The 24,872-nt window shown below is 43.2% G+C and overlaps 4 protein-coding genes across 4 annotated transcripts; 1 reads left to right on the forward strand and 3 right to left on the reverse strand.

The window, feature by feature from the left end:
• Positions 1 to 5,484: 5,484 nt before the first annotated feature.
• On the forward strand, positions 5,485 to 7,797 carry LOC115674644 (magnesium-protoporphyrin IX monomethyl ester [oxidative] cyclase, chloroplastic). The gene is made up of 5 exons (XM_030597102.2): positions 5,485 to 6,076; positions 6,458 to 6,522; positions 6,655 to 6,982; positions 7,104 to 7,202; positions 7,365 to 7,797. Exons 1-5 carry the CDS (start codon positions 5,612 to 5,614, stop codon positions 7,626 to 7,628), a joined length of 1,221 nt encoding a protein of 406 aa, XP_030452962.1. The 5' UTR covers positions 5,485 to 5,611; the 3' UTR covers positions 7,629 to 7,797.
• Positions 7,798 to 8,304: 507 nt separating this feature from the next.
• On the reverse strand, positions 8,305 to 11,662 carry LOC115674646 (probable aquaporin SIP2-1). The gene is made up of 3 exons (XM_030597103.2): positions 11,247 to 11,662; positions 8,950 to 9,210; positions 8,305 to 8,838 (listed from the first exon to the last, which is right to left on the reverse strand). Exons 1-3 carry the CDS (start codon positions 11,529 to 11,531, stop codon positions 8,677 to 8,679), a joined length of 708 nt encoding a protein of 235 aa, XP_030452963.1. The 5' UTR covers positions 11,532 to 11,662; the 3' UTR covers positions 8,305 to 8,676.
• Positions 11,663 to 12,252: 590 nt separating this feature from the next.
• LOC115674799 (uncharacterized) lies at positions 12,253 to 17,786 on the reverse strand. The gene is made up of 8 exons (XM_056302328.1): positions 17,461 to 17,786; positions 15,765 to 16,131; positions 14,556 to 14,760; positions 13,499 to 13,591; positions 13,290 to 13,388; positions 13,073 to 13,114; positions 12,743 to 12,974; positions 12,253 to 12,604 (listed from the first exon to the last, which is right to left on the reverse strand). Exons 1-8 carry the CDS (start codon positions 17,534 to 17,536, stop codon positions 12,426 to 12,428), a joined length of 1,293 nt encoding a protein of 430 aa, XP_056158303.1. The 5' UTR covers positions 17,537 to 17,786; the 3' UTR covers positions 12,253 to 12,425.
• Positions 17,787 to 19,718: 1,932 nt separating this feature from the next.
• Positions 19,719 to 21,062, reverse strand: LOC115669057 (metacaspase-9). The gene is made up of 2 exons (XM_030590382.2): positions 20,632 to 21,062; positions 19,719 to 20,559 (listed from the first exon to the last, which is right to left on the reverse strand). The coding sequence occupies exons 1-2, from the start codon at positions 20,984 to 20,986 to the stop codon at positions 19,925 to 19,927; spliced, it is 990 nt and encodes a 329-aa protein (XP_030446242.2). The 5' UTR covers positions 20,987 to 21,062; the 3' UTR covers positions 19,719 to 19,924.
• Positions 21,063 to 24,872: the final 3,810 nt, after the last annotated feature.

The raw sequence follows: 24,872 nt of genomic DNA on the forward strand, positions 1-24,872 counted from the left end.
CTGAGTGAACCTCGACCTTGTCCCATGGCGTGAACGTACTCAAACATGCAACATGAGCAAACCATTGAAAAAGAACATTATAACATGTTCATGGCTTTCACGGGTGAGCACACAACTAAACTTGACGACATAGTCTATCGCCCTAGCCAAGAGTTAGGAATTCTACTTACTTTTGATGAACTAGAGATGGTTTTGCCAAGGAATGGCCGTTTGGTGAGGAGGTGGGCGTGTGTGGTCGAAAGAGAGGAGATGAGGCGTGCAAGGGGGTGAAAGGTGAGAGAGTGAGCTAAATGAGTGGAAATGAAGGAGGGGATGCTTCTTTATATAGGCTTCATCCTCATTATTGCTTGTCCAAATGGTCCAATAGGCTTTCGTGAAGTGGCACACCTACAAGGAAGAGGTGGCAAGCCTATTGGATGAGTGGCACGCCTACTAGGGAGAGGTGGCACGCCTATTGGAATGGTGTGGCACCCTAAACTTTTAGGGGAATGATTGGAGGCCAATGTGTGCCTCTCCAATTGATACACCTAAGCCATTGAGTCGCTTCTTCTCAAAGGCAAATCTTTTGCCATCATTACCAAATCTTCATAAGGTCACCTAAGAGGATGATTCATCCCTTGCATTTAATGACCAAATATTCTAGAGTCTTCTATTATGTTATTTTTCAAAGAATATAGCAAACATGGAAATTAGGCCATTTGAAGCACTAACTTAGTCGGGTAAGAGTTTCTCATGTTCATCCACGATTGACCGTGCCAACCGTACCGAGGTTCGTAGTCGAATCACCATCAGGTGAGGCTGGTCGTGGCCGAACTTGCCTAGCGTGTCTATGTAGGTAGCCCATCTTGTGGGCTCCGTGGCCGGCACTGGCCGAGCGTAGGGCCAAGTTGGTCGCGCACATGGCCGGTGCTTGCCTTGGCTCGTGACCTTGCGGCAGAGTCCGGGTCCTAGCACATAGCCAGTTCATGGCCTGGCACAAGACCAAGCTCATGCTTTGGCACATGACCTAACGGCAGGATCGCCGAGCCAATCTGTGATCGATCTAGGGCCAGTTCGTGACCCATCCCAAGTGGCCCATGGCCAGTTCATGACCGATCCATGGCCAAGCATAATTGGTCCGTGGCCGATTCTCGGTTGTCATGTAGTTGTGTGGGATCGATCCTTCCGTGATCAACACACAGTCGCATGGATCGATCCATGATTGTTCGCGGTAGGTGGATGACCGTGCGGAACCACCCGCGACCAGAACAAGACCACGCGGGATCGATCCATGATAGTCCATCGATCCGCGGTGGTACGTGACCGTCCCACGACCAACCTTTATGGTCAAGCAGCCGATCTATGACCGGATAGCTTGGGTTACTTGCGTGATCTGTTGATTGGTTTACTGCCGATTCCTCAATCATTCTAGGGCTGATTCTTCGATAAGGCCATGGCTGATCCCTTGGTCACCCTTTTGATCAGGTAGAGGTGTTAAATGGGTCAGGTTGGGTTTTCATGATACCCGACCCGATCCTAAACTTAGAGGGTTGCTCTTGACCTGACCCGAGACCCTATTCATCATATACCACAAGAGACGGGTCGGTCCAGGTCGGGTTTCGGGTTGTTGTTTTTTTTTTTTTTTTTGCAGATTGATTGGAAAATGGGTGTCAACCTCAAGTACGTATGGTCATGGAATCACCCCTCACCTCAGATTTCCCATTTTTGTTCTTATTATATTGCATGTTTGTCACTTAAATAGGCTTGTGACTCTCAAGCTCGCACGGGGAATCTTGTATTTGCCTCCTTTCTAAACATGTTAGATGGGATCATGTGAAGATTCTTGAGCTGAGAGCTTGAGAAATTGCAAGAGAATGTAGAAGCATGAGTACGTTGTGACCCTGGGATAAGAATCGCATCATAATGCACATAAACAGAAAGTTTCATGGTGCAAATGGGTGGGACAATGATCTCAGAAAACCAAACTCAATCTTCATTTCAGTCTACTCCCAACAACAGTGCAATCATAGAGGGAGTAAGAAACAACGCTCTCTCATTGACTCTGTCGGTAAAATGAATCTCACTTTCTTAACCTCTAGTTATTCTAAGTATGTTGCTAGGCCAAGCAGGACCAAAAGAACAAGAAGTCAGAAATAACACGATTTACATAAGCCTCCCACAGCAGTCCACATATATAAAGATAGAGTGTAGGAAAGTTTAATCACGTTCAAACATGATAAGTTAATGTCGAGCAAATCTGACAATTGAATTATTAGATCAGACAGATGCTAAAGACGGAAACTCAACAGCACAAATGGAAGGGTAGGAAGATCAATCCTCCAACAGATGGCACTAGCATTGTGCTTGGGAAAAGAGTGAGGACAAAAAGAAAGTGAAATCAGCGAAAGGGGAAGGAATGAGAATTGTGGCCATATTTTTTTGTCCCCAGTATTTTCTCCTGCTAGCATTTCCAACAATTCCTCCACTAAAATGGACAATTTGCACTTGACCCCAGTATTGTCAGCAACCCATTTGACAAAGATCTTGTCCTACGGCTATCCATCCTCATAGCTCATAGTCCAAACCAGATCCGTATCTCCAAGCCTCTAAATGCCGCTTCTACTCGTACTTCATCTTAGCAGGAAAAGTGTCGATCAAGGGCCTTCACAACCGCACAACTAGTTAATTCAAACTGTAAAATATGAAACCAAATGCAACCAATTCTAGCTTTTGGTTCACTCTGAAGACGGAACTTAACCATGGTCTGGATAGAAGAGACCTACCTAATAGCAGGGCCAACAAATGTAGAGAGGAACTCTTAATAGCCCAGCATGAAGAAGTGTCCAAACCAGTCAAGAAGCATCGGAACTCCAACCTGACAGCGAGTCAAAGCATTTCTACTAATATCAGCTGAACTACTCGATAATTGAAACATTCTCCACCAAAACAGACAAAGTGGCAAAGCATAAACTCAAAAACGTCAAATATCTCCTGGCTAGACGATCTCACGAAAATGCATTCATTCGAAAGAAACATTACACCGGCTTCAACTTAAAAAATGACACCAACCCATCTTGAGAACTTGTGCTCCCAAAACATAACCCTTCACTTGCACATTCGAAAGAGAGAACATTTTGGGGCAAAAACTTGCCCCTGGCAAATCTCGACTTCCTAAACAAACTCACAATCTCCTCCACCTTCGCGTCACCGCACTCCTCAAAGACCACTACACAAGCCCCGCCGACCCTCACCGTCCCCTACATCTCCGCCACAAACCGCAACAGAACAGAGCTTCCTCCAAAATCCCCACTAAACGCCAAATCGAGAATCACATCGAAAAAGCGCAAATTGTGCGGATCAGTGTGGCTTACCAGAGGTGGCGAGTCAATCAATTCGACCCCAGTGACGTCGGCGATGCTCAACTCAGACAGCGCCATTTACTTGTTTGTCTTCTTAGTCTTGAAGTGAACGCAAGGCATCATAGGATAACACTACACTCCTTTTTCTTATTCAGGATTTGCCTGCCTTTTTAATTTTGCTCTCGTTCGCCCCAGATCTAGTGACAAGTGACCCATTTCAATGGCCTGCCTTGAACATTAGGACAATGGTTTGCTCTGCAGAGATTGTTCGTCCACAAATGCAAAAGGATAAGCTCAGATCATAAGCGAACGAAAGAATAGGGGCTCCGCAGCTGTCAAAAAGATGCTGACAAAACAGTGCCCGTAATGCATACCGAGCCAAGAGCTAGTCTCAAACAGGTCTTTTGGGGTCTTACAAGGATTGTTTGGTTGTCTTCACAGTTTGATAAAACAAAAACAAACTCTGAGAAAGAAGGAAGATTGCCTAAGGCTCCGTTCGTTTGGCGGAAAATATTTTCCTTTTGGAAAATATTTTCCCGGAACTCATTTTCCTGAAAAATATTTTCCCGGAACATAATTTTCCGGTGTTCGGCGACCAATATGAAAAAGTTTCGGAAAATATTTTTCACCGCAGAACCGGCGCGGCGGCGGCCGGCGGCGGCGCGGCCGGCGGATCGCGGCAGCGGCGGCGGGCGGCGGCGGCGGCAGGCGCCGGGCCAACATGGTGCAGACCGGCGATCAACTTCCTCTCCCACGAAAAATATTTTCCCTCCCATATGCAATTTTGCCTTCAATTTGGGGGAAAATGATTTCCTCTTTGTGAAAAGAGGAAATTATTTTCCTCAAAACAATGAAGGATTTGGGGGTGGGGAAGGAAAATATTTTCCCACGGAAAACATTTTTCGCCCCCGAATACCGGAAAACGCGAAAAATATTTTGCGAAAAAATATTTTTCCGCAAACAAACACAACCTAAATGTAACTAACTTTTTTTTTAACAGAATAGCGCAACCGTTATATAAAATACTTGCGCACCATGACGAGCCCATGAGCTTCTCTCGTTACACTTCGAGAACCTTTCAGTTTTTTACTTAGCTCCATGGAAGACTGAATATTACACATACCGTGTGACATGGCTAACTTTAATTTAGAAAAGATTGAAATTCATCATGAAGAACGATGTGAAAGTGAAAATGCAATCTTTCTAGTATACTAAGGAAATTCTTCCAGAGATCTATATGGGCTCAGCAATGAGGCCATAGACTAGCATCTTAAGGGCCTCAACCTGAAATCCTCACCTTGTCAAAGCTCTCACCTTAAGCGGCCCGGTTGAGTGCGTTAATTCATAACCTCGCGTCGCTCGATATGGAACTAGGAGCTCTACTTACTCAACCCCATCAGAATTATTTAATGGTAGGTGATTAACGAATTGTAATGCCAAGCTTGAAATTTGCACCTCTCAGTATACGAAGTACCCAGACTTTACATGTTAGAGACAGTTCAATGATGGAAAAGAGAGCTTCTTCATTAGTTTTAGAAAGAACAAGTACATGGGCATGCTTGAAGCCAATGATCTTACCTGATATCTGGTGAGCCTAAGGTATTTGGGCCTTAGGCCCAGTAAAGATGTAAGTCCTTACCGGGCCTGTAAATGGGGCTGTTAAGCAAATGCATTGTGTCGCCTCCATTTAGTTAAAGTTTAGGGACCGCATTAAACAAATTAAACGTTTATGGATCATATTGCATATTTGGTCAAAGTTCAAAAATAATTTGTGTCCTTATCCTCCAAAATAAATATCAACTTGGACTTTCGTATGTACCCAAAAGAAGAAGAAGAGAAGGACGAAGGAGGAGGAGAAATGGCCTCTCATCCTGCTGGACAGGTTTGCTTCAGACCGGACAGAATCATGAAATTTTTACCCAAGAAAATTCTCAGTGGACCCTCTAGACAGAGAATCAAGCTCGAACAAAAGTGGGAGGCCACGACCACAAACACCGGTTTGCCTAAGTGGCATTATCACCACCAACCAGACAAGTAATCAGACCGGCCTATGGCCACCCACCACGTGTCGGCCCCTTCCCAAGCCCGCAGATTTCCATCGGATCACACCCCATAATCACCGTCAGCCAATTGCACCATCCCGACCACCTTATCCACCCTGCCACTCCTCTGCTTAACTCCTCTGTTCCACAATATAATAATCTCTCGTTCCCTCCCGCTCTGAAGAAAGCCAGAGTCCTCCTGAAATCACGCCCGCTCCCTAGCTCCAAGCAATGGCAGCAGAGATGGCTCTCCTCAAACCCATCTCGAAATTCACCAACACCCCCCCAAGATTGACCAACCCCAGAGCGCCCTCGCGCTCCAGGTTCGCCACCGTCAGAATGTCGGCCACTGCTCAGCCGACCGCCCCCAAGAAGCCCACCAAGAAGGCCAACAAGCAAGCCATCAAGGAGTCCCTCCTGACCCCGAGGTTCTACACCACCGATTTCGACGAGATGGAGCAGCTGTTCAATACCGAGATCAACAAGAACCTGAACCAGGATGAATTCGAGGCTCTGCTTCAGGAGTTCAAGACTGATTACAACCAGACCCACTTCGTGCGGAACAAGGAGTTCAAGGAGGCCGCGGATAAGATGCAGGGCCCGCTCAGGCAGATCTTCGTGGAGTTCTTGGAGAGGTCATGCACTGCTGAGTTCTCTGGGTTCCTTCTCTACAAGGAGCTGGGAAGGAGGCTCAAGGTACTTGGGTTTGGCTCTTTGCTTTTCTTGGTACAATTGGTTATCTGTTTCTGCATTCTGTTTGAAAGGATATATGAAATGGGTTCAAGCTTGTCGTATCACTTACTACTCAATACTTCAATTTTCTGCTAGCATCATTGTTTTGACTATGTAATTGGAAAAGGTGTGCTTTTGGTATTTGCATTTCGAATTTTCGTGAATGGCTGGATACATTAGGTATTCTCCGAGCTGTTTTTTGCACTGCTATTGAATATTTGTCGGAATTTCAATGCGCTTTCGACCGTGAAATAGTAAATTTCGGGGTGGAAGATAGGAACTCCGAAGTTGATTGAGAAATTTTGGACATCGATTCAGCTGACTATTTGAGGTATTTGCTAACAGAAAACCAATCCAGTGGTAGCTGAGATATTCTCTCTGATGTCCAGGGATGAAGCCAGACATGCTGGGTATGTATGATGTCACCTATTAGCTCCGTTCGCAATCCGAGTGATTATTACTATAATTTTTTTTTTGGTTGGAATTATTACTATCATATTACAAATCAAACAACATGATAAATTTACTTCGACGGCATGCAGATTCCTGAACAAAGGGTTGTCCGATTTCAACTTGGCATTGGACTTAGGTTTCCTGACAAAGGCCAGGAAATACACGTTCTTCAAGCCCAAGTTCATTTTCTACGCTACCTACTTGTCCGAGAAGATTGGATACTGGCGATATATCACGATCTACAGACATCTCAAGGAGAATCCCGAGTACCAACCTTATCCTATCTTCAAGTACTTTGAGAATTGGTGCCAGGACGAGAACCGGCACGGTGATTTCTTCTCTGCGTTGCTGAAAGCCCAACCACAGTTTCTCAATGACTGGAAGGCAAAACTGTGGTCCCGGTTCTTCTGCCTTTCGGTAATAATCAGTTCTCGTGTCCGACATATGAGTTCTGCCAAGAAAATCATTCACAGTTTCTCTGCTAATGCTGTGGAAGTCACTTGTTCTTGCCCTAACCTGCCTATGCTTTATTCCTCAGGTGTATGTGACAATGTACCTCAATGATTGCCAGCGGACTGCTTTCTATGAAGGCATTGGTCTCAACACTAAGGAATTTGACATGCATGTCATTATTGAGGTGAATGAATACATTCATATCGCTGCATTGGAAAAGTACATTTATTTTTGTTGCCGCTGCACGCTGTCCATGACTTCTAAAATTAGTACCATACTTTGAATTTATGAACTTCGAAAATTTTGATTCCTCGAATGAATAATGATTGAAAATTTCTTCATGCAGACAAACCGCACCACAGCTAGGATATTTCCTGCCGTGCCGGACGTAGAGAACCCTGAATTCAAGAGGAAGTTGGACCGGATGGTGGAAATAAACGAGAAGCTCCTTGCGGTTGGGGAAACTGAAGACATTCCGTTGGTGAAGAACTTGAAGAGGATTCCACTTATCGCCGCACTGGCCTCCGAACTCTTGGCTGCATATTTGATGCCACCGATTGAGTCTGGTTCAGTCGATTTTGCAGAATTCGAGCCTCAACTTGTGTATTAAGTCTTTTCCACAACTTTCATGTGAAATTGTTAATCCATAGTACTTGAGACAGTGTGTCATTACGAGAACTGTCACATCGAGGAACACTCGTAGAAGGAAGATTTGTTTGTACTGACATTCAGGATTAGCGCTTCTCTATGAAGAAAAAGCTTGTCCTCTCTGTGATACTGCTTCTGTTTACCATTTCATCAATTATGCTTATATTTAAACGAGTTCGACAATGCGGTTAACCTTCCTGCAGTACCATTTCCATGGTAAATCTTTAAATATATGATCATCTCCATCCCAATCACCTTCAGAGAATTATAAATATTTCTGAAGCTGTTCTTGGATTAAGTCGACATATACGGTTTTTCTTCTAGTGTGACAGTCTTAAATTGGTCTTAAACAAATTTCTTCATAAACCCATTCCGTGCCTGAATTCTCAAGCTTGTGCTTGTTAGAAGAAGAATTATCAGGATGAATGTTGAGCAAATAGCACATGGTAACTGCCCTGTTAGCACATGGTAACTGCCCTGAAAGCAGCGATCTTGCTCAAATCTTGCGGATTGAAATGTATGAGCTCACTTATTCAAACACGACCATTGAAAGTTTTAGAGAGGTGTTCAAAAACATGCGCACACGCACACGCACAAAGAGAGAGAGAGAGAGAGAGAGAGAGAGAGAGAGAGAGAGAGAGAGAGAGAGAGAGAACTTAATATTGAAGAAACGAGGTACATTGGATACACAGTTTGGGGAGAACTTGATGGAATGAGGAAAGGGCACCCATCATACATACAGATTGCCCAACGAAACCTACACCGTGAATTACAGCCTAACATGATTTACATAATTTATTGCCAATTGTCTACGAATAAAGCAAGTGCCAAGGGTAGTGTCTAATACAAGGGTTAAATAAAACCCAACATACCATGCAGATTGCCTGACTTGACAAAAGATTGGACGTTAAAGCACATCTCATGCCCTTAGGTCGACATATGCTCCTGGCATCCAATTTTAACAGATGATATCATCCAGTAGACACCGAACAAAACTCAAATGCCAATCCTCACTCTGATTTTTTTTTCTTTGCTTCCTGCTCTTTTAGCGGCCCAACAACCAGTCTAAATATCCACACTGCCAGCAGGGTGGCCTCTACCGGGGCAAGCCAGTAAACAAGCACATGTTCCTTGGTTATATGATCCCCACGAGCATAGGCCCATCCCATTGCCTACAGTATTTAACAAGTTTTAAATCCAAGTATGAGTGATTCTGAGGGAACATCCACCTTTGGTTTCCTCTAAAAAGGAAAGAAAACACTCAGAATTTTGTAAGTACTTACAGAAGCCGGGTTCATACATCCACCGGTTAGATCAGAACCGAGTATTTGCAGAGTCAGCTTGGAGACACTTGATATCCAAGTCTTTGTGTAAAAACTTCCAGGAATCTTTCTACCGAGTCCTAGTGAGATGATGACGATCACAAATGCTAAGAGTCCTTCAGTTAGTGCCCCTCGATGAACATCAACGCTCAAATGTGGTCCGAGCCAAAGGTGAGGAAAGGTCTCAATGATGAGCCTAACCCCAGTAATAGAACCGACTGCCTGGAGAAAAGAATGAACAGATTTAATGATATTTTTTTAACAGAGTGATGTCACGGCAAGAAGACACTGAAAGCGTGAAGAGAGACAGGCATCATATTCTAGATGATTATTTAATCTTATCTCCAATGGCAAGTCCCTTCACTGAAGTGCTAATAATTTCAGTTTACTTTTCAACCTATTCCATACTAAGGGGTGTCGAAGAAAAAGGATTCTGTCCAACCCATGATGCTGGCACTGCCCCTCGTTGATTATGTGCACATCTATAATTTCATCCTTCCACAAGACTTTCTCATATTCAAGTTTCAAACGTTTAATTGTAGAGACTTTGTTGAATTAAGGTGTATAGAGCCAATCAATTGACCGAGTGGATGGAACATAGTGAAAATGAGCAAACAATCAAGCAGATAATATCAATCTCGCTAAACCTGCAAATAGCAATTGCAGGCAGAACAATCAACTAGTGTTTCCATTAACAAGAAAAATTGAACAGATAGTGTTACACCTTGCTAAACTAAACTGAGCCCTCAACAGTTATCCAATTCCTAGCTAAACTGAAATCCATCCATGGAGAGTCGGTGAATAATCAGCAACTTGTGTCACTGAGAAGCGTGAAGGACTATCAGTATTCTTTTACGATGATGCCAAGCATGGTATCACTTTGTTATCGGGTGCTCTAGCTCACAATGACAAAAAAAGTTATTGCATAGGCCACGACCTATACAATACAAGCTCGACAATAAAAAAGATGACCTAAAAGGCATTGAATGCAATTGATGAATTTCGATGGCATTCAGTCTGAGATAGAATTTGGAGACAATGGGAAGTAATCCTCTCATTCCACTAATTTGTCCATAAGATTTCATGGATTGACAGAGAATGATTCAAATTGAGACAAATGAAGAATTCACAACTTGTGTCTATAACAAAATAGAGAGTTGCACTTTCGCAGTATCTTAGTCACACCTAACATTAGCATTTAGATTCTGCCAAAATTATCTTGTCGACTCATTATAACCAAGATTATCTGGCAGTTCCATCAGCTCAAAGGATTGTCATCTATAGTATAGTGGAAAACAGGGCAAGAAGATGGACAGCAATAAACCATTTAACAACAGTACAAGGAGACCTATCTGTAGAATACCATCCAGTGATGATGTCGCGACAGGTCTACTTATTTTCCTTTTGATTAATCACTAATGTGGGTTCATCCAGTGATTAGACGATATGACCCTTGAATATAAGCTGTAAAGTGTAAATGTGAGGTAGAAAGTCCAAAGCTCAAGCTGCAGTCATATTAAAACATGTTTTAGTTAAAAAAATGTGGGGAAAAGATGTATACAGTGTCTCTGATCATGAATTAATCGAATACAATTCTGCATGAGCAAACTCCAGAAAGCTACCAAAATGCGGCCTATGCAATAGCCATTCTCAATTTGTACTGGCAACTCAAACTTCAATAAGGGGCTTGATAAATGAAGGAACATATCTTTCACACAAATGAGTCAGCAGAGAGCCCTCAAGCTCAGTTAAAAAGAACCCATCAGTCAAAAACTACATCAAAGCCTCGTCAGTCCCTCAAAAGAAAATCGGATTGAACCTTCTAGGCATCCACTTCCCCAAACGAAGGCCCTAACTTTCCCCAAAACCATATTCACAAAACCCAGTTAACTGAAGCTGTTACCCATATCTTATCTAGACCATGTTCCTCAGGTCTTTTGTTAACGTGCCCTAGACAGAATTAAGCCATACTGCTGATAACAAGTCCATATTTTTATAACAGCAAATATGAGCAAACACAATACATTGAACTGATCCCATGGCAAGAACACCAACCCTTAAAAAACCTACCTTTTTCGCAACATAAAACGAATTAATTGCAACGTAACCGGTAACCCGGAAGCATTTCAGCCAAACCCAGAAGCTTTTTCACAGAACACATGCCAACCATAAAACCCATACATTTACCGGGCAAGGAAAATCAAACGAACCGGTCCGAAACAAGCCGAAACCAAAGGGGGGCAAAGCCGAAACCGAACCTGGGCAGGGATGCGAGCGCCGACGGTGAAGAGGAAGCGGCCGAAATCCCCGGAAACGCCGGGGGCCAGCACGGTGAGGGGGTTATACGACCCGCCCTTCGTGAGCTTGCCCAGGAGCGCGAAGAAGAACATGTTGGCGATGTAGAGCGAGGACTTGACGATCTCGCCCCGGAGCCCGTGCCCCAGCCCTAGAACCTCGTACACGAACATCTTGATCAGGGCCCCCGACCACACCCACATGAAGGAGATGACGAAATCGCAGACCAGCAAGCGCGTCGCCCCCATTGACGCGACCTCGCCACCTCTCTCCCTCTCTTTCTCTGATCTCTCCGGATTAGAGGGCAACGGATGCTGTTTGTTTTCCGGTTTGGAAGTTGACGACGGCCCAAAGGCAATGATTCCCCCAAAAAAAGAAAAAAGACAAAAATACTCTTAGAAAAAATAGTGGGGCCCGAGCGAACTTTCCCTGTTCCAACATGCTGTCGGGAGATGAATGGAAGTCCTTGCCTTTCCGAAATTGAGGAGGGGGAGTTATTTCGTGGAATGTCGTAGCACGTAACATATAGTGCCTACCCCCTCAAGTTGTAATCAACCCTTTTTCGTTTACTGTTTGGAATGAATTAGTAACGTCGAGCAAGCTGTTTAGGCGACACCCGTTAACAAAATCTTACATGAAAATGAGGAGGCTGTTTTGGAAGCGATGTTAGGTCAGACGCGTCAAGCGATCCGTAATGCAGAGCAACAGGGCTTCCTCAGTAGTAAACCGGCCGTGTTCAGGCGCCCCCATGTACAGGGAACACGTCGGACCCCAATGTGAGAAATGTTACAAATGCTTAGAGCTTTTTTTTATCAAGTGATGGTGAGTGTTTGAACTGATTGACGCTCATGAACAGGGTAATGAATTCTCCCCGAATTTCAACCCTTGGGCTGAACATGTAACTTCAGGAGATGATGGGTTTGTGGATCATGCGTTCAAGAAGTGTAGAAGAGGACACTAGAATCTCGATACCAGAAAGCACTCGATGTGAATTTATTGCCATCATAATGGACAGGGGTACAGTATTGCCAATTACCATCGCCATGCAAGTTCACACAACCTCAAAAGGCAGTGATCTGACTTAAGGCTTCTTCCACACAGGACAAATAAAGAAGGCCAACTTGTTTTCCCTTCCGGGTTCTTCAGGCTTTCGCTGCCTCCACAATCTCGACCTCCTCCTTGTCGAACTTCCCATTTGTCGCTGCATTCTGGACCTTCGGAGCGTCGCTGGAGTCGGTCTTCCCGACTTCAAGGTTCCTGCTGCTGTATTGGAGGAGTATTTCAGAAGTCCAACCGCGCAACTGCGCGACTGCGGTCTCATCTGATTAGCAGTCATAAATGTCAGTTCGACTTCGAGTTTCCAAGATGCTTGATAGACTAGACACTATGCTGGGATTAGTTCGTGGTTTTCTATTTGATTAGCGACGGAAGAAGTTTAAGAACAGACAATCGTACTCACCTAGCCTTGGGACGGTGTGGCCTTGGGGATGTCTGATGATCAGGGGATTGTCAAATGCGGTCGCCAGATCCTGCGACGGCAATTTCAGCCAATCCTTGTCTCCAATGAAATGGACCGACTTCGCCTTGATGGGGTCCTTGTAGGCAACATCACATATGTCTGGAGTCCTAAACTTCGATCCCGATATAGATACAAAGAACTTCAGCGGCGGGTGATCCTTCAATAACTTCCCCTGCTTCCAAGAAGATATATCAACCATATCAACCACCACTTCCCGACTGAAACTGTCGCACAAGAGTACGATAAAAATAAAAAGAGTATTGGGCTTGCCTGTGCTTGGTACCCCAGCAAAAGGGCCGAGAGTGTGGCGCCCTGAACAAACGAGAAAATTAAGTGTGAGAATGAGAGAGCCGTCTTTGCAAGATGATGCTATTAAACTTCATCAGCGCACTTTAGACCGTGACTATTGGCTAAACTACGTTTTGCATCTGGATTTATTAAATCATGAGCACCTGACCGCAAGAATCACGGCGATGGTGAAGAGTACCTGAGAGAATCCAAGTAGACCATCAAAGGGGCCTTTGCTCGTAATGTACTCGCACAGGTACTTGACACATTCTTCCAAGTTCGTGTACTCCGTGAAATCCTGATTAGTTTGAGTTCTATTAAGAATATTGTCTCCTTGGTTGACAATTGTGAATAAAAGACGGTACACTCGTAGTGGATTGGTGATTCAGAATAGACGGGCAAACTCACCTTGTCAAACTGGAACCACTCAAAGTAGGGTGGTGGAAAGATGCCTTCAATATCGGATTTTCCTCCCGCAGGAAACATCCCGTCGGGGAAATCCTGTAAGAAAGAGAGGCGACGCTTCCGGTCAGTATGTGTATGTGGCGAAAGTCTAATTGGTATCGATCTTGTGGAGTTTCTAACATGGAACTCATTTCATGGCCTGTTGTGGAATCTAAATTTTCCTTTCAAGTGCTGTAGAACTGTAGAGGATAAACAGCATCATCAGAACCCATGTTCTACACAAGAGTAGACATGGGTAATTCGTTTCCATTGCTCGATGACAGAAATGCATTATAGACACAAAAACTGCAAACAAATAGTATTTAACATGAAAAGTACTCATCAATCATGACTGCATCTACTTCTCCAGGCCATCGGGTATAAATCAATCAGCTCAATTGGGGCAGCTGATAGCCCAATTGGAGTTGCTTTCCTGAGTGTGTTAATTAGCACAACTTTCATGGCTTGAACAATCATAGAACAAATTTACAATTCTCAGTGATAGAGAAATTTAAAGGCCAAGGTAAATCTCCATATCCAAGACGGAAACATGTCATCCAAAGGCTCCTGCTCATATAATCACAGGAAGAGCTTCCCTTTTTCACTCATTTAGATAATATTTCGAGCCTATATTAGTTTCAGGGGACGGCTCATGCAGTCTTAGACTTCAATTCGGTTACTGGATACCTTATCTCCTTTTCATTTAATGACATCGCAGACAAATTCCGGTCGAAAAGTAAAATCGGCCAAATTGTTCAGTGATTGACATCTTTAGCTGTCTTCACTCGAAAAGCACAAGCAGTGGTCAACCCCTTACTTCTAAAACCATATTGATCACTCATCACTCTAGCATGGCACGTTGAGTCAAAACATATAATGATCACTTGATCACACTTGTATGTCATATTCATCGACTCAAAATGCTTCTGATCAAATTCTCAACCGAGCAACACAGTTACTATTTCCTTCTTCGACAATGACAGAAAAGAGAAGAGAGGGTTGAGGGAAGTTTTGATGTTACCATGTCAAAGTGAGAGAAAATGGAAGGATCCCATTTACTGATTTGCTTCTTCAAGAAGCCGCCACTGGTTCTGAACCCATGGAGGCAGAGTATTTTCATCTTCTTCTCCTTCTCCTGTGCAACCTCCATAGTTTTTGTTTGGTGTACTTGGCTCCCTCCTTGAATGAAAGCACTTTCACTGCAACTGAAACAGAGAACCAATGCACGCCAATTGAAGAGAGGCGAGTGGGAAGCTTGTTTTAAAGGGTTATGGCATTGACGGGTGTTTGAGACCTACCCTCCACACATCTCTAATGGCGCCAACTACCCTCCTCTCTCTGCTTTTTGGTGGTAGTTGACGCACGTGGATTCCGGTTAGGTAACTTGGACCAGATGATCAATTTTTTCTTTGAATAACCCGATCACTAGGCTTAATGCTAATGCATTCACCTGAGCCAAATTGGGACTTTCCCCATGCGATGCAAATTTCAATGAAACCAACAACTTCAAGGAGGTTGCACCAAAATGCAAACTGTAGTCCTTCTATTACCAAAATTGACCGCCCTTCTTGCAAAATAGTTGTCCTAGAAACAACAACAGTCATTGAAATTAAACCACACTTCGCTGATGGGGAAGATGTGTTGAGAAGGTTGAAATGCAGGATATGGGTCGAGACAGTGAACTGCAAATTCTCACGCGCGATGCATCGCCTGGGCGTATCTTCGACTCCCAAATAGGCATTATGAATACAGTCCGTAAAGCAACTACAAACCGAGTTTCCCATTTTTCACTTCTTGCATAGATAAGTCATAGCACCGTTCAGATGAAAGCATTTCGCGTCATCTCTTCGGACAAACTATCAGTTACCGACTTTTCAGCTCGACTTGAGTTCCTAAATAAGGGAACCAAAGGTCAAACGCAAGCCGCGATAGTAATAGAATACATATGAAACCAAATTGATCCTTATGCTAACTAAACGAAACCAGACAAACCAAGCTGACATTCATGAGCCAATCAAGGGGACATTAACAAAGACGGTACCCTACAGAAAAACATTCCATCAGCCAATCAGGATCACCAAAGAGAAGACTCCTTTCTCTCTTTCAAGGTTTAAATTCATAACATTCATAGACATTGCAAAAGGAAAAGCAAGAATCTTGTTACATTAGTTATTGCAATCCTTTCTTTTCATTCTCTCGTGGGTTTCGCTCAGATGCAGCGAATTACTTGGCCATCATCACCTTCACAAACTCCTCATAGTTTATCTGGCCATCTCCATCTACATCAGCCTCCCTAATCATCTCGTCGACCTCTTCGTCGGTGAGCTTCTCCCCGAGATTGGTCATCACATGGCGGAGCTCGGCAGCAGATATGAACCCGTTCTGATCCTTGTCGAAAACTCTGAATGCCTCTTTCAGCTCTTCTTCGGAGTCAGTGTCTTTCATCTTCCTAGCCATCAGGTTTAGGAACTCCGGGAAGTCAATAGTCCCGTTGCCATCAGCATCTACCTCATTGATCATGTCCTGAAGCTCTGCCTCAGTAGGATTCTGCCCCAGCGACCTCATGACAGTTCCAAGCTCTTTGGTGGTGATACAACCTGAAGAATGACAGGAGTGACCAATAATTTATCATCCTTAAGGAAATTGACCTTTTTAGAGTAACAATTTGACTAGGAGAAGCTATATGTCACTGACCAGGACATCTACATCTCATTTGATCCCATTTGGAATTATAATTGATGCTTATTTAATTGGTGCATTCAGTTGACTCAGACAATTCATGTCATCACATACAATAATCAAAAGACCGTCAAAGTCAGAAGGAAAAATCGTAAAAACCTCACTTCAAATGGAAGATTTATTACCTCATGAGTATGATCAATACCTCAGAACACGTAGGCTGAAAACAACAAACTAAAAAAGAAGAATATTTGAACACTTCAAGAAAAACACGAACTACTTTAGACCAAAATTCCAAGAGCTTTGCAACAAATAAGCGACACATTGATCTTATAAAAAATACCTCATGGAAAGATAATAATGCTTTGATGCTTATAAGAATATATAATTTTACACATCTTAGTATATAGTATCTACATTCTAGATGTGATAAATCCAAGAGCCTAAAAAAATTATGACCCATAGAAGATAATATTGATATATCATGATCGAGATGTTTAACATCTACTAATAGTTGTATAGAAACCAAGAATCGCATTGGCTGCTTCAGACAGTCAATGAGTTATACATCTTAAAACCCCGCTTCAACTGACTTTACAAACATGTCAAATGTCAAATAAACACAACAATGAAAGATCCTTCAATGGAATGTAACTCGAAAACAGAGCAGCTACTTTTCAAGAATGTGGAAGATCTAGCTCCAAATGCGACCAGACTGCATACCCAAATATAGAACAAAAGAAATTTCCAATGCCTTGTCTCCCTCGTGTTATCCGCAATAAATGTTGGACATAAAAAATCATACAAAACATTTCTATACTGAGAGTAGTGTACCGCGCCACTCGTTCACAAGATCCAAGCTAAAAAATTTCCAATCATTAATGTGCTACGCATCCACCATTTCTGAGACATGACAAAGATCCAGCCCCAAATGCGATCGAAGACAAACAACCCGCAATTCCTTCCGCCCCCCTTGACAGCACAAGAAGACAATCTAACAATCAGCAGGAGTGAACAGTCCGGAGATCCAGCAGCCCCCACAAAACGGAATCGACCGAAAGCCAATCACAGCATAGAATTCGCAGGTAAAAAGCCCAAAACGAAAAGACCCTTTACACCATCGCCCGCGAATCACACGCGAAAACTAGCATCGGACCAAGGACACGAACAGCGACGCAGCTAAACTCGAATCAAACGACAGGAACATCATAGACAGAGAGAGCCAGAGAGAGAGAGAGGAATCAAACCATCGCCGTCCTTGTCGAACAAGCTGAAGGCCTCCTTGAACTCGGAGATCTGATCATCGGTGAGCTGATCCGCCATTTTTCCCTCTCTCTCTCTCTCTCTCTCTCTCTCTCTCTCTCTCTCTCTCTCTCTCTCCAAAAAATCTCGTTCGGTCGACGCGGGCTCTTCCCTTCCTTCCCTTCCTTCCTTCCTCCCTATCACCCTGGTTTTCTAAATCGAAAAGCGACAGAAGAGATGGAGAGAGAGAGAGGGAGGCTTCTAGAGAGAGAAAGGCGATCGGTTTCTTCGGACAAGACGAGCGATTTATGTTCGTCGATGAGAGCGTCGATGACGCGTAGCGATGGTGTAAATTTAGCCAGAAAAGTCTTCGCGACACTATTTCGTTTTCCCCTTTTTGCCCCTCCTCTGCATTTATTTTTCCCCCTGCCAGATATTTTTATATTTTTCTCTACTTTTTTTTCTTGGCTTTTATGTTTAGCTGCTGTTGATTTTTATTTTTTTAGGAAAATGACATAAATGGACCATGAACTTTGGCTCAATATATAATATGGTCCCTGAACTTTTAATTCGTTGAATGTGATTTTTTAAACATTAGCTCAATATGTAATGTCGTCCCCGAATTTTCAATTTATTTAATGTGGTCCCTAAACTTTTGATATATGTCTAATTCAATCCCTAAACTATATGAATATGTTCAATATTGTCTCTCAAATTGAATTAATAGAATGTTAACATTGACTTTTTATATACTCCAAAGACTAATTTGAACATGTATCAAAAGTTTAGGGATTACATTGAACAAATCAAAAATTTCAAGAACAGCATTGTACATTGAGCTAAATTTCATGGATTAGGCATTAAACAAATTGAAGGTTTAGGAATCATATTGCACATTGGGTTAAAAATTCTGGAACTAACGGTATCATTGTCCCTTATTTTTTTGCCCTCTCTAGTAAAAAAATGGTTAACTTGGTTTTAAAATGGTTAAGACGAGTCCTTTTCTTTTCGTTTTCAATGAGGTTATATGGAGTTCTAGCAAAAAAAAAATGAGGTTATATGGAGATGGAAAAGTGACTGACACGGAGGTCGCGTTGGATCCCATCCTATGGAATGACAAAAAAAAAGGAAGAAAAAAGACAGCTGTTATATTTTGAAATTTGATATGCGGAATAATTTGATAAATTAATATGATGCATTTATCTAAACATCTACTTACATATTTTGGAATATATGATCTTAATATATCTAGCTTTACGCAATGAAAAATGAGATGAGAAATGGGGTGCACTGAAATCAGAAGTTTCTCTTTTTATTGATGGACTCTGTTAAATAGAAGGTGCGTATGAAAACGAAGAAATTATGAAATCTCAATCATAAGAAAGAGAAAACAAATGAGGATCCACGTATATATGATAAATAGCAAAGGAACGAGAAGAATCGCGTTTCCTTCTATTAGTAGAGGATTTTCGATATTTTCTTCTTTTTTGAAAAAAAAAACTGAACCTCAAAACCTTCGTCAAATGCCGGCGAAGGGCTCAGGGGCGAGGGCGAGCCAAGTCTGGCATTGGCGCTAGATTTGGCATTGCTGGCAACGCCACGCAAGATGAAAAATGGTGAGGGCATTTTTAGAATTTTGAAAATTTAACAGTGGCAAAATTGGAAGGAAATAATGTATTAGCATTCTGGAAATGTTAAAATCCAAAACTCTTACGGACCTATTTTGGGCTAATGGACTTTAGAGACTTTTGAAATGCAATGCATTTCCCCAAAATATCCATAAACGAATTTACCCATCATCTCAGCATTTGGCCATAAGACCTTTGGCAAAGTGGTTGCCAAATGTGGCCTGAGTATATCTTGAAGCAATTGCACCACCATCCAGCCCAAAGGTCGCGACCGATTCAAGGGGTGGTTAATGACTCTTTAGATTTTAAGTGAGGAATTGAGGGAGAGACTATCCAAAGATGAATCATAATTGTTTCCTCAAAACCAATCAATGACTATTATTAAAAAAAATAATTTTGGGAATATTTTACATTTCAAGTAAATACATAGAAATTAACCAAACACCACAGCATTTTGGCTAAAGGCCTTTAGTAAAGTGGTTGCCAAACGCAGCGAAGGTGTGCCTTGAAGCAATGGCACCACTATCGCAAGTGGGTGGCAGCCCTTTAGATTTTAAGTAGGTTTTTTTAGAGAGAGACTGTCCAAAGATGAATCATAATTGTTTCTTCAAAAGTAATGAAGGATTATTATCTAAAAATACAATTCCAAGAATAATTCAAATTTCAAGTAAATACATATAGATTGACCATCACATGTTAAAACATCGAAGACGGATTAAATTTTCGAGAGAGCATAAATAGCCCCGCTATCAACATGAAATTCCCAAATATGAAAAAAGGCAATTTATGTATAAGATTAGTTTTCCGCACGTGATGTAATTAAATAAATCGCGCAGCTTTTTCAACAAGGCACGCCATCTTCTTCGTCGTCATCTTCATCGTGCTGCCCCAAGAAACTCCCATCGGCATTCTCGTCGCTGCAGTACAGACATGGATGCTGCTCGAACCTTTGCTTCCTCAGCACCTCCCTCGCCAGCACCACCACCTCCCTGTTGCTCAGCCTCCGGTCGTTCTCCCTCAGAACAGTCTGGACCGCGTTGCTGAACGCCCCGTACGCCTTCTCTCCCTCCGCCGACGGGTTCATGTCCGCGGACGTCTCGTTGGCTTGGCACCCGCTCAGCAGGATCCCCTCGTCGGGCTTCAGCGGACCGGAGGAGGGCGCCGCTTCGAGCTGCGGGAGGCGGAACCGGAGGCTCGCCTCGGCGCCGAAGGACTCGAGCAGGTGGGTCCCGATGTCCGGGGTGGCTATGTGGGTTAGGGACGAGAGGTGCTGGAGCAGCGCTTCGAAAGGGATGTGCTTCGTCGGTGCGGCGGAGGAGAGAGATGCGTCGCCGCCGCCGCGGGGGGTGGGGGCGCTCGACGGGCCGACTTGCTCCTTCTCCTTGTCGATGAGGCCGCCGCTGTGGCAGGAGTCGGAGAAGATCGTGAAGGTCGCGCCCTTCGGAAGGCGGTTCACCAGGTGCCGGAAATCCACATCTGCAACGTATCGTTTCTTCTACGGTTATGCCAATGTTCATGGGAAAGAGTTTGTGCGATGAGACAAATTACCAGTGATGAGATTGAAGTCGCAGGGCACAATCGCTTCGTCCTTCTTGAACGGAAAGCTCGGCCTCGGCGACGGGATTCGGGTCCCGTGTCCACTGTAATGGAAGAACAGGACGTCCCCCGGCTCCGCCCGGTCGACCATCCGGCCGAGCGCCGCCCTGATGTTCGCACCAGTCGGCATCGCCGGCGAGCCGGGCGCATCCGTCAGGACCTCGATGCGGCCCTCCTCGAACCCGAACCGCCCCACGAGAGCCTCGCGCATGGCGCGCACGTCGTTGATACAGCCGCGGAGCTCGTATTGGGTGCCCTCGTAGTTGCAGCCCACGAGGACGGCCGATCTCTTCCTGCCCTTCTCCATGTTCGATACCAACTAAAGTTGACCAAGTCTATTGCCAATGCTTTTAGAATTTATGTGAATGCGCCTGGCCTCTCTTCAAGTTTTGTCAGCTTATATAGAACTTTTACACTCGGTTGCTCTATTGATTAAACTAGAGAAGATAGTTGACGTTCTGGTGCAAGTTGAATTAGGTGAAGCAAATGGTGTTGCTTGGGGATCCAATGTTTTTGCTTTCAAGCTCAGCAAGATTTCGCCACAAGCTCGACGAGAATCCACCAGGCTTTTAGGGTGCGTTTGGTAACGCTTCTGTTTCTCTATTTTTCTCGTTCTTCTGCTCCCTGAACAAAAAGAATGTAAACCGTTAGAACGCATTTTATTTTTCTATTTCCTGAATAGAAAAGTAGCCAAGAAATTAGATTTGGAGCAGAAATAAGAAGTAGAAAAAATCTACTTCTTTGTTCCTAGAAATAGAAATAGAAATAGAAAAGTCCGGTCCTCAAGTCGCGACCTCAGCTCCTCCTCCATCCTCCGTCATCTGCAAACCGTCTCAAAGCACCGGTCCGGTCCATTCTCAGCGGAAATAATAAAAAAATTATAAAAAATTAATTAAATTATAAAAAATTAAAAAATTCCAAAAATTCATAAAAATCAGAAAAATTCTCAGAAAATCCATAAAAATCAGAAAAACTTAGAAAACCCATAAAAATTTGCAAAATTCCGAAATTGACAAAATTCATAAAAATTCATAAAAAGCTTTCTGGAAAATAAAAAGGGACAAATTTCGGGAAAGTAAAAAGTTTTAATAAACTTTTCCCCAAAAAAAATAAAAATAAAAAATTCACATAATGGCTTAGAATAAATTAAAAAATTCCGAAAATTCATAAAAATTAGAAAAATTTCAGAAAAATCCCATAAAAAATTAGAAAATTAAAAAATTCCCAAAATTCATATAAATCAGAAAAATTCTCAGAAAATCCATAAAAATCAGAAAAACTCAGAAAACCCTTAAATATTTGCAAAATTCCGAAATTGAAAAAATTAAAAAAATTTCATAAAAAATTTTCGGAAAAATAAAAAGAAACAGATTTAGGGAAAGTAAAAAATTTTAATAAATTTTACCCCAAAAATATAAAAAATTCACATAATGGCTTAGAATACCTGGCACACCACTTTGAGTGAAATTTAAATTTTTGAGGTGCCCAAGTGGTATTTTTGAAGATTCCTTAGTTTAGAGATTAAAATGGGTTTTAAACCCCTAAAAAGGATTAGACAAATCAATAAATCATGCTTATTGATTTTTTTTACTTATAACTTGTACTTATAGTTAAATAAAAGATATAGATTTGAATGCAAAAAATTGGGAATAGAAATTTTGTGCAGTTACCAAACGAATTTATGTTCTTTTTTTATTCCAGGAATAGAAATTTTGTGCAGTTACCAAACACATTTCTGTTTTAGAAATAGAAATTTTGTGCAGTTAACAAACGCATTATTTTGCTCAGAAACTCTTCCAGGAAATAGAAATAGAAAAAACTATTTCTAAAAAGAAATTGTTCCTAGAAATAGAAACGTTACGCACCCTTAGCTTCTTCTCGTTATCAATAGTAATGCTTGTGCTTTGTTAGGTTCGGCCTCGGAAATTATTATCTGTAATCTTATGATGTGCTTCCCGTCGATACACGAGTTTATCGAATCGGATTTTCCATATTGAAAGACGATACTTCTGTCCAAAATGATAGTGTTTATCGATCTCAATTTCTTTTTCTTATTATCTAATCGAGACGAGACGCGCGAAATTAAAAATATATTGGAATTAGGATTGGCTGATCTCAGTGCATCCGATCTTAATTCATATGCATCGATATCTGCCTAATTTTTTTTTAAAATGTTTTGGCCGGGGGTTCTCTGCCTAACTTTCTTCCTTGGAAGCAACAGTCGTGACCAACCTTTGCCCGGTTTTAATCTTATTTTTTCGACATTCTTTCCCTTTCTCCTAAGACAACACGTTACACTTAAGAACGTATTTTATTATCAACTGTTAGATAAAGAAAGGGACGGTGATCGTAACGTTTGGTCATTATTTTTTTTTAGATTTTTAGTCCGCACGTAGGAGAAATTTTTTTTTTTTTGGTAAGTAATGGACGACGGAAATCCTAACTAAAGTGATGAAAGATTATGACATATAGGCTTCATTTATTTCACGAAAATTTGACATTCTTGAAAATTATTTTGCAAAAAATATTTTTTTGAAAAATAACAATATTTTCGAGCATTTGATTGAAATCTGAAAATGAATCAAAAATTATTTTCAGCTATTTAAAAAGAAAATTTTGATTTCATTTTCTTAAAGAGACATGCATTTTTGGTGTGATATAATGAATACCTGGTTGCCGAGGTCCTAGTCAATAGAGTAGGGGTTTTTGGACCCAGCCACTAAGGGGTGGTTCGGCTTTTGAAATGCTACTCGAGAGAATGCAAATACCTTTAGGTTAAAGCCCCTTGGGGAAATGCAAGTGGCGTTTGGTAAAAAATCACTTGTAAAGCTACTTTGGGTTAAGTAGTGTTTGGCAAATTTTTTTTTGCAAAAGGGCTTTGGGAATTATCTTTTTTATTTAAAAAAAAAACCTACTTTACCCTTCGCTGGAGCCGGCCTTCCGGCGAAGGCCGACGGCCGCCGGCGAGCTAGATCTGGCACCGGCGGCCGTTGCCCGAGGTCAGGCGATCGCCAGCAAGCCAGATTTGCCGCCGGCGGCTGTCGCTCGAGGCCAGGCGACCCTCGGCGAGGGTCGCGCGACCCAAGCGGCCGGCGCCTGAGTCGAGCGACCCAGGCGCCGCCGACCTGGGTGGTCGCGCGACTTCAGGCGGCCATCGCCTAGGTCGTGCGACCTCGCCGGCCCAATCCAGTGCCGGCCGCCCTCGCCGGTGGCCTCACGAAGAAGATGAACAGTAACAAGAGGGGCAAAATCGGAATAAGCCAAAATAAGTGAGAGTAGTTTAGGGACAAAAAATTTGGCTTCAACATTCCAAGTGCTGAACCAAACGGTTCAGCATTTTGGGAAGGGGCTTTCGAGGCTGAAAGCCTCTTCCCAAAGCTGAACCAAAGGGGGCCTAAGAACCCTAGCATGGGCATTGGGGACCCGCACCTGGATACTAATGACTTGGGCGTGGGAGGGGTGCCTATGCAAGGCTGCTAATGACTCGAGCACTGTCACCGGGATCTTGAGCACGGCCTCGAGGAATCTCATCCCAACCTCAAGGATCCCAGGCCTAGCCTTTGTGGACCCGATTCATGCCATCAAGAACTAAGGTTGAGCGCCAGTGACTTGGGCACGGGAGCTGGGTACTTGCGCATGACCACTGCCAACCAATGCAAGGGCATCGAGGTCCTAGACTCAGTCTCGAGAGACCCAAGCCCTAACTTGGGCATGGGAGCTGGGTACTTGAGCATGACTGCCGGGGACATTGGTATGGGCATCGGGGTCCCCACATGGTCGCGGGGGACTCGGGCACACACACCGTAGCCTGGTCTTTGTTAACATAGACCTAAATGCCGATGACTTGGATATGAGAGCTGGGTACCTGCGCATGGCCGTCCGGACCCTAGTGCGGGCATCGTGGTCCTAGGCTCGACCTCAAGGGACCTCGGTCCAACCGTTGAGGAATCCGAACTGGCCTTGATGAATTCAGGCTCGAGCGCCGGTGACTTGAGTGCGGAAGCCAAGTACCTGGGCATAGTTGCCGGAGACCCAGGCACAAGCCCCCTAGTTCTGAGCCCGACCTCTATGGACCGAAACTCGGCAATCAATAGACTTGAAACTAGCAATCGATAAACCTAGGCCTGAGTGCCAAGGACTTAGGTAGGGAAGCCAAGTACTAGAGTGGGCCGTCGAACGAGGGTATGGGCATC

Source organism: Syzygium oleosum, unplaced genomic scaffold (assembly GCF_021117445.2).
Source record: "Syzygium oleosum isolate NSW1041296 unplaced genomic scaffold, Sole_v2.1 Sole_v2.23, whole genome shotgun sequence".
NCBI classification, from domain to species: Eukaryota; Viridiplantae; Streptophyta; class Magnoliopsida; order Myrtales; family Myrtaceae; genus Syzygium; species Syzygium oleosum.

What these genes read in the sequence shown, in the direction of transcription:
- LOC115674799 (XM_056302328.1), bottom strand. Translation starts at nt 17,536, where the DNA reads ATGGCGGATCAGCTCACCGATGATCAGATCTCCGAGTTCAAGGAGGCC. An exon ending in AGTGGTTCCAGTTTGACAAG is followed by an intron (nt 13,389 to 13,498) that starts GTGAGTTTGCCC and finishes CAAACTAATCAG; the next exon opens with GATTTCACGGAGTACACGAA. An exon ending in GTCTACTTGGATTCTCTCAG is followed by an intron (nt 13,115 to 13,289) that starts GTACTCTTCACC and finishes TCGTTTGTTCAG; the next exon opens with GGCGCCACACTCTCGGCCCT.
- LOC115674646 (XM_030597103.2), bottom strand. Translation starts at nt 11,531, where the DNA reads ATGGGGGCGACGCGCTTGCTGGTCTGCGATTTCGTCATCTCCTTCATG. An exon ending in GCGCTCGCATCCCTGCCCAG is followed by an intron (nt 9,211 to 11,246) that starts GTTCGGTTTCGG and finishes TCTTTTCTCCAG; the next exon opens with GCAGTCGGTTCTATTACTGG. An exon ending in GATGTATGAACCCGGCTTCT is followed by an intron (nt 8,839 to 8,949) that starts GTAAGTACTTAC and finishes TAAATACTGTAG; the next exon opens with GCAATGGGATGGGCCTATGC.
- LOC115669057 (XM_030590382.2), bottom strand. Translation starts at nt 20,986, where the DNA reads ATGGAGAAGGGCAGGAAGAGATCGGCCGTCCTCGTGGGCTGCAACTAC. An exon ending in CGACTTCAATCTCATCACTG is followed by an intron (nt 20,560 to 20,631) that starts GTAATTTGTCTC and finishes GATACGTTGCAG; the next exon opens with ATGTGGATTTCCGGCACCTG.
- LOC115674644 (XM_030597102.2), top strand. Translation starts at nt 5,612, where the DNA reads ATGGCAGCAGAGATGGCTCTCCTCAAACCCATCTCGAAATTCACCAAC. An exon ending in CCCGGTTCTTCTGCCTTTCG is followed by an intron (nt 6,983 to 7,103) that starts GTAATAATCAGT and finishes TTTATTCCTCAG; the next exon opens with GTGTATGTGACAATGTACCT. An exon ending in ACATGCATGTCATTATTGAG is followed by an intron (nt 7,203 to 7,364) that starts GTGAATGAATAC and finishes TTCTTCATGCAG; the next exon opens with ACAAACCGCACCACAGCTAG.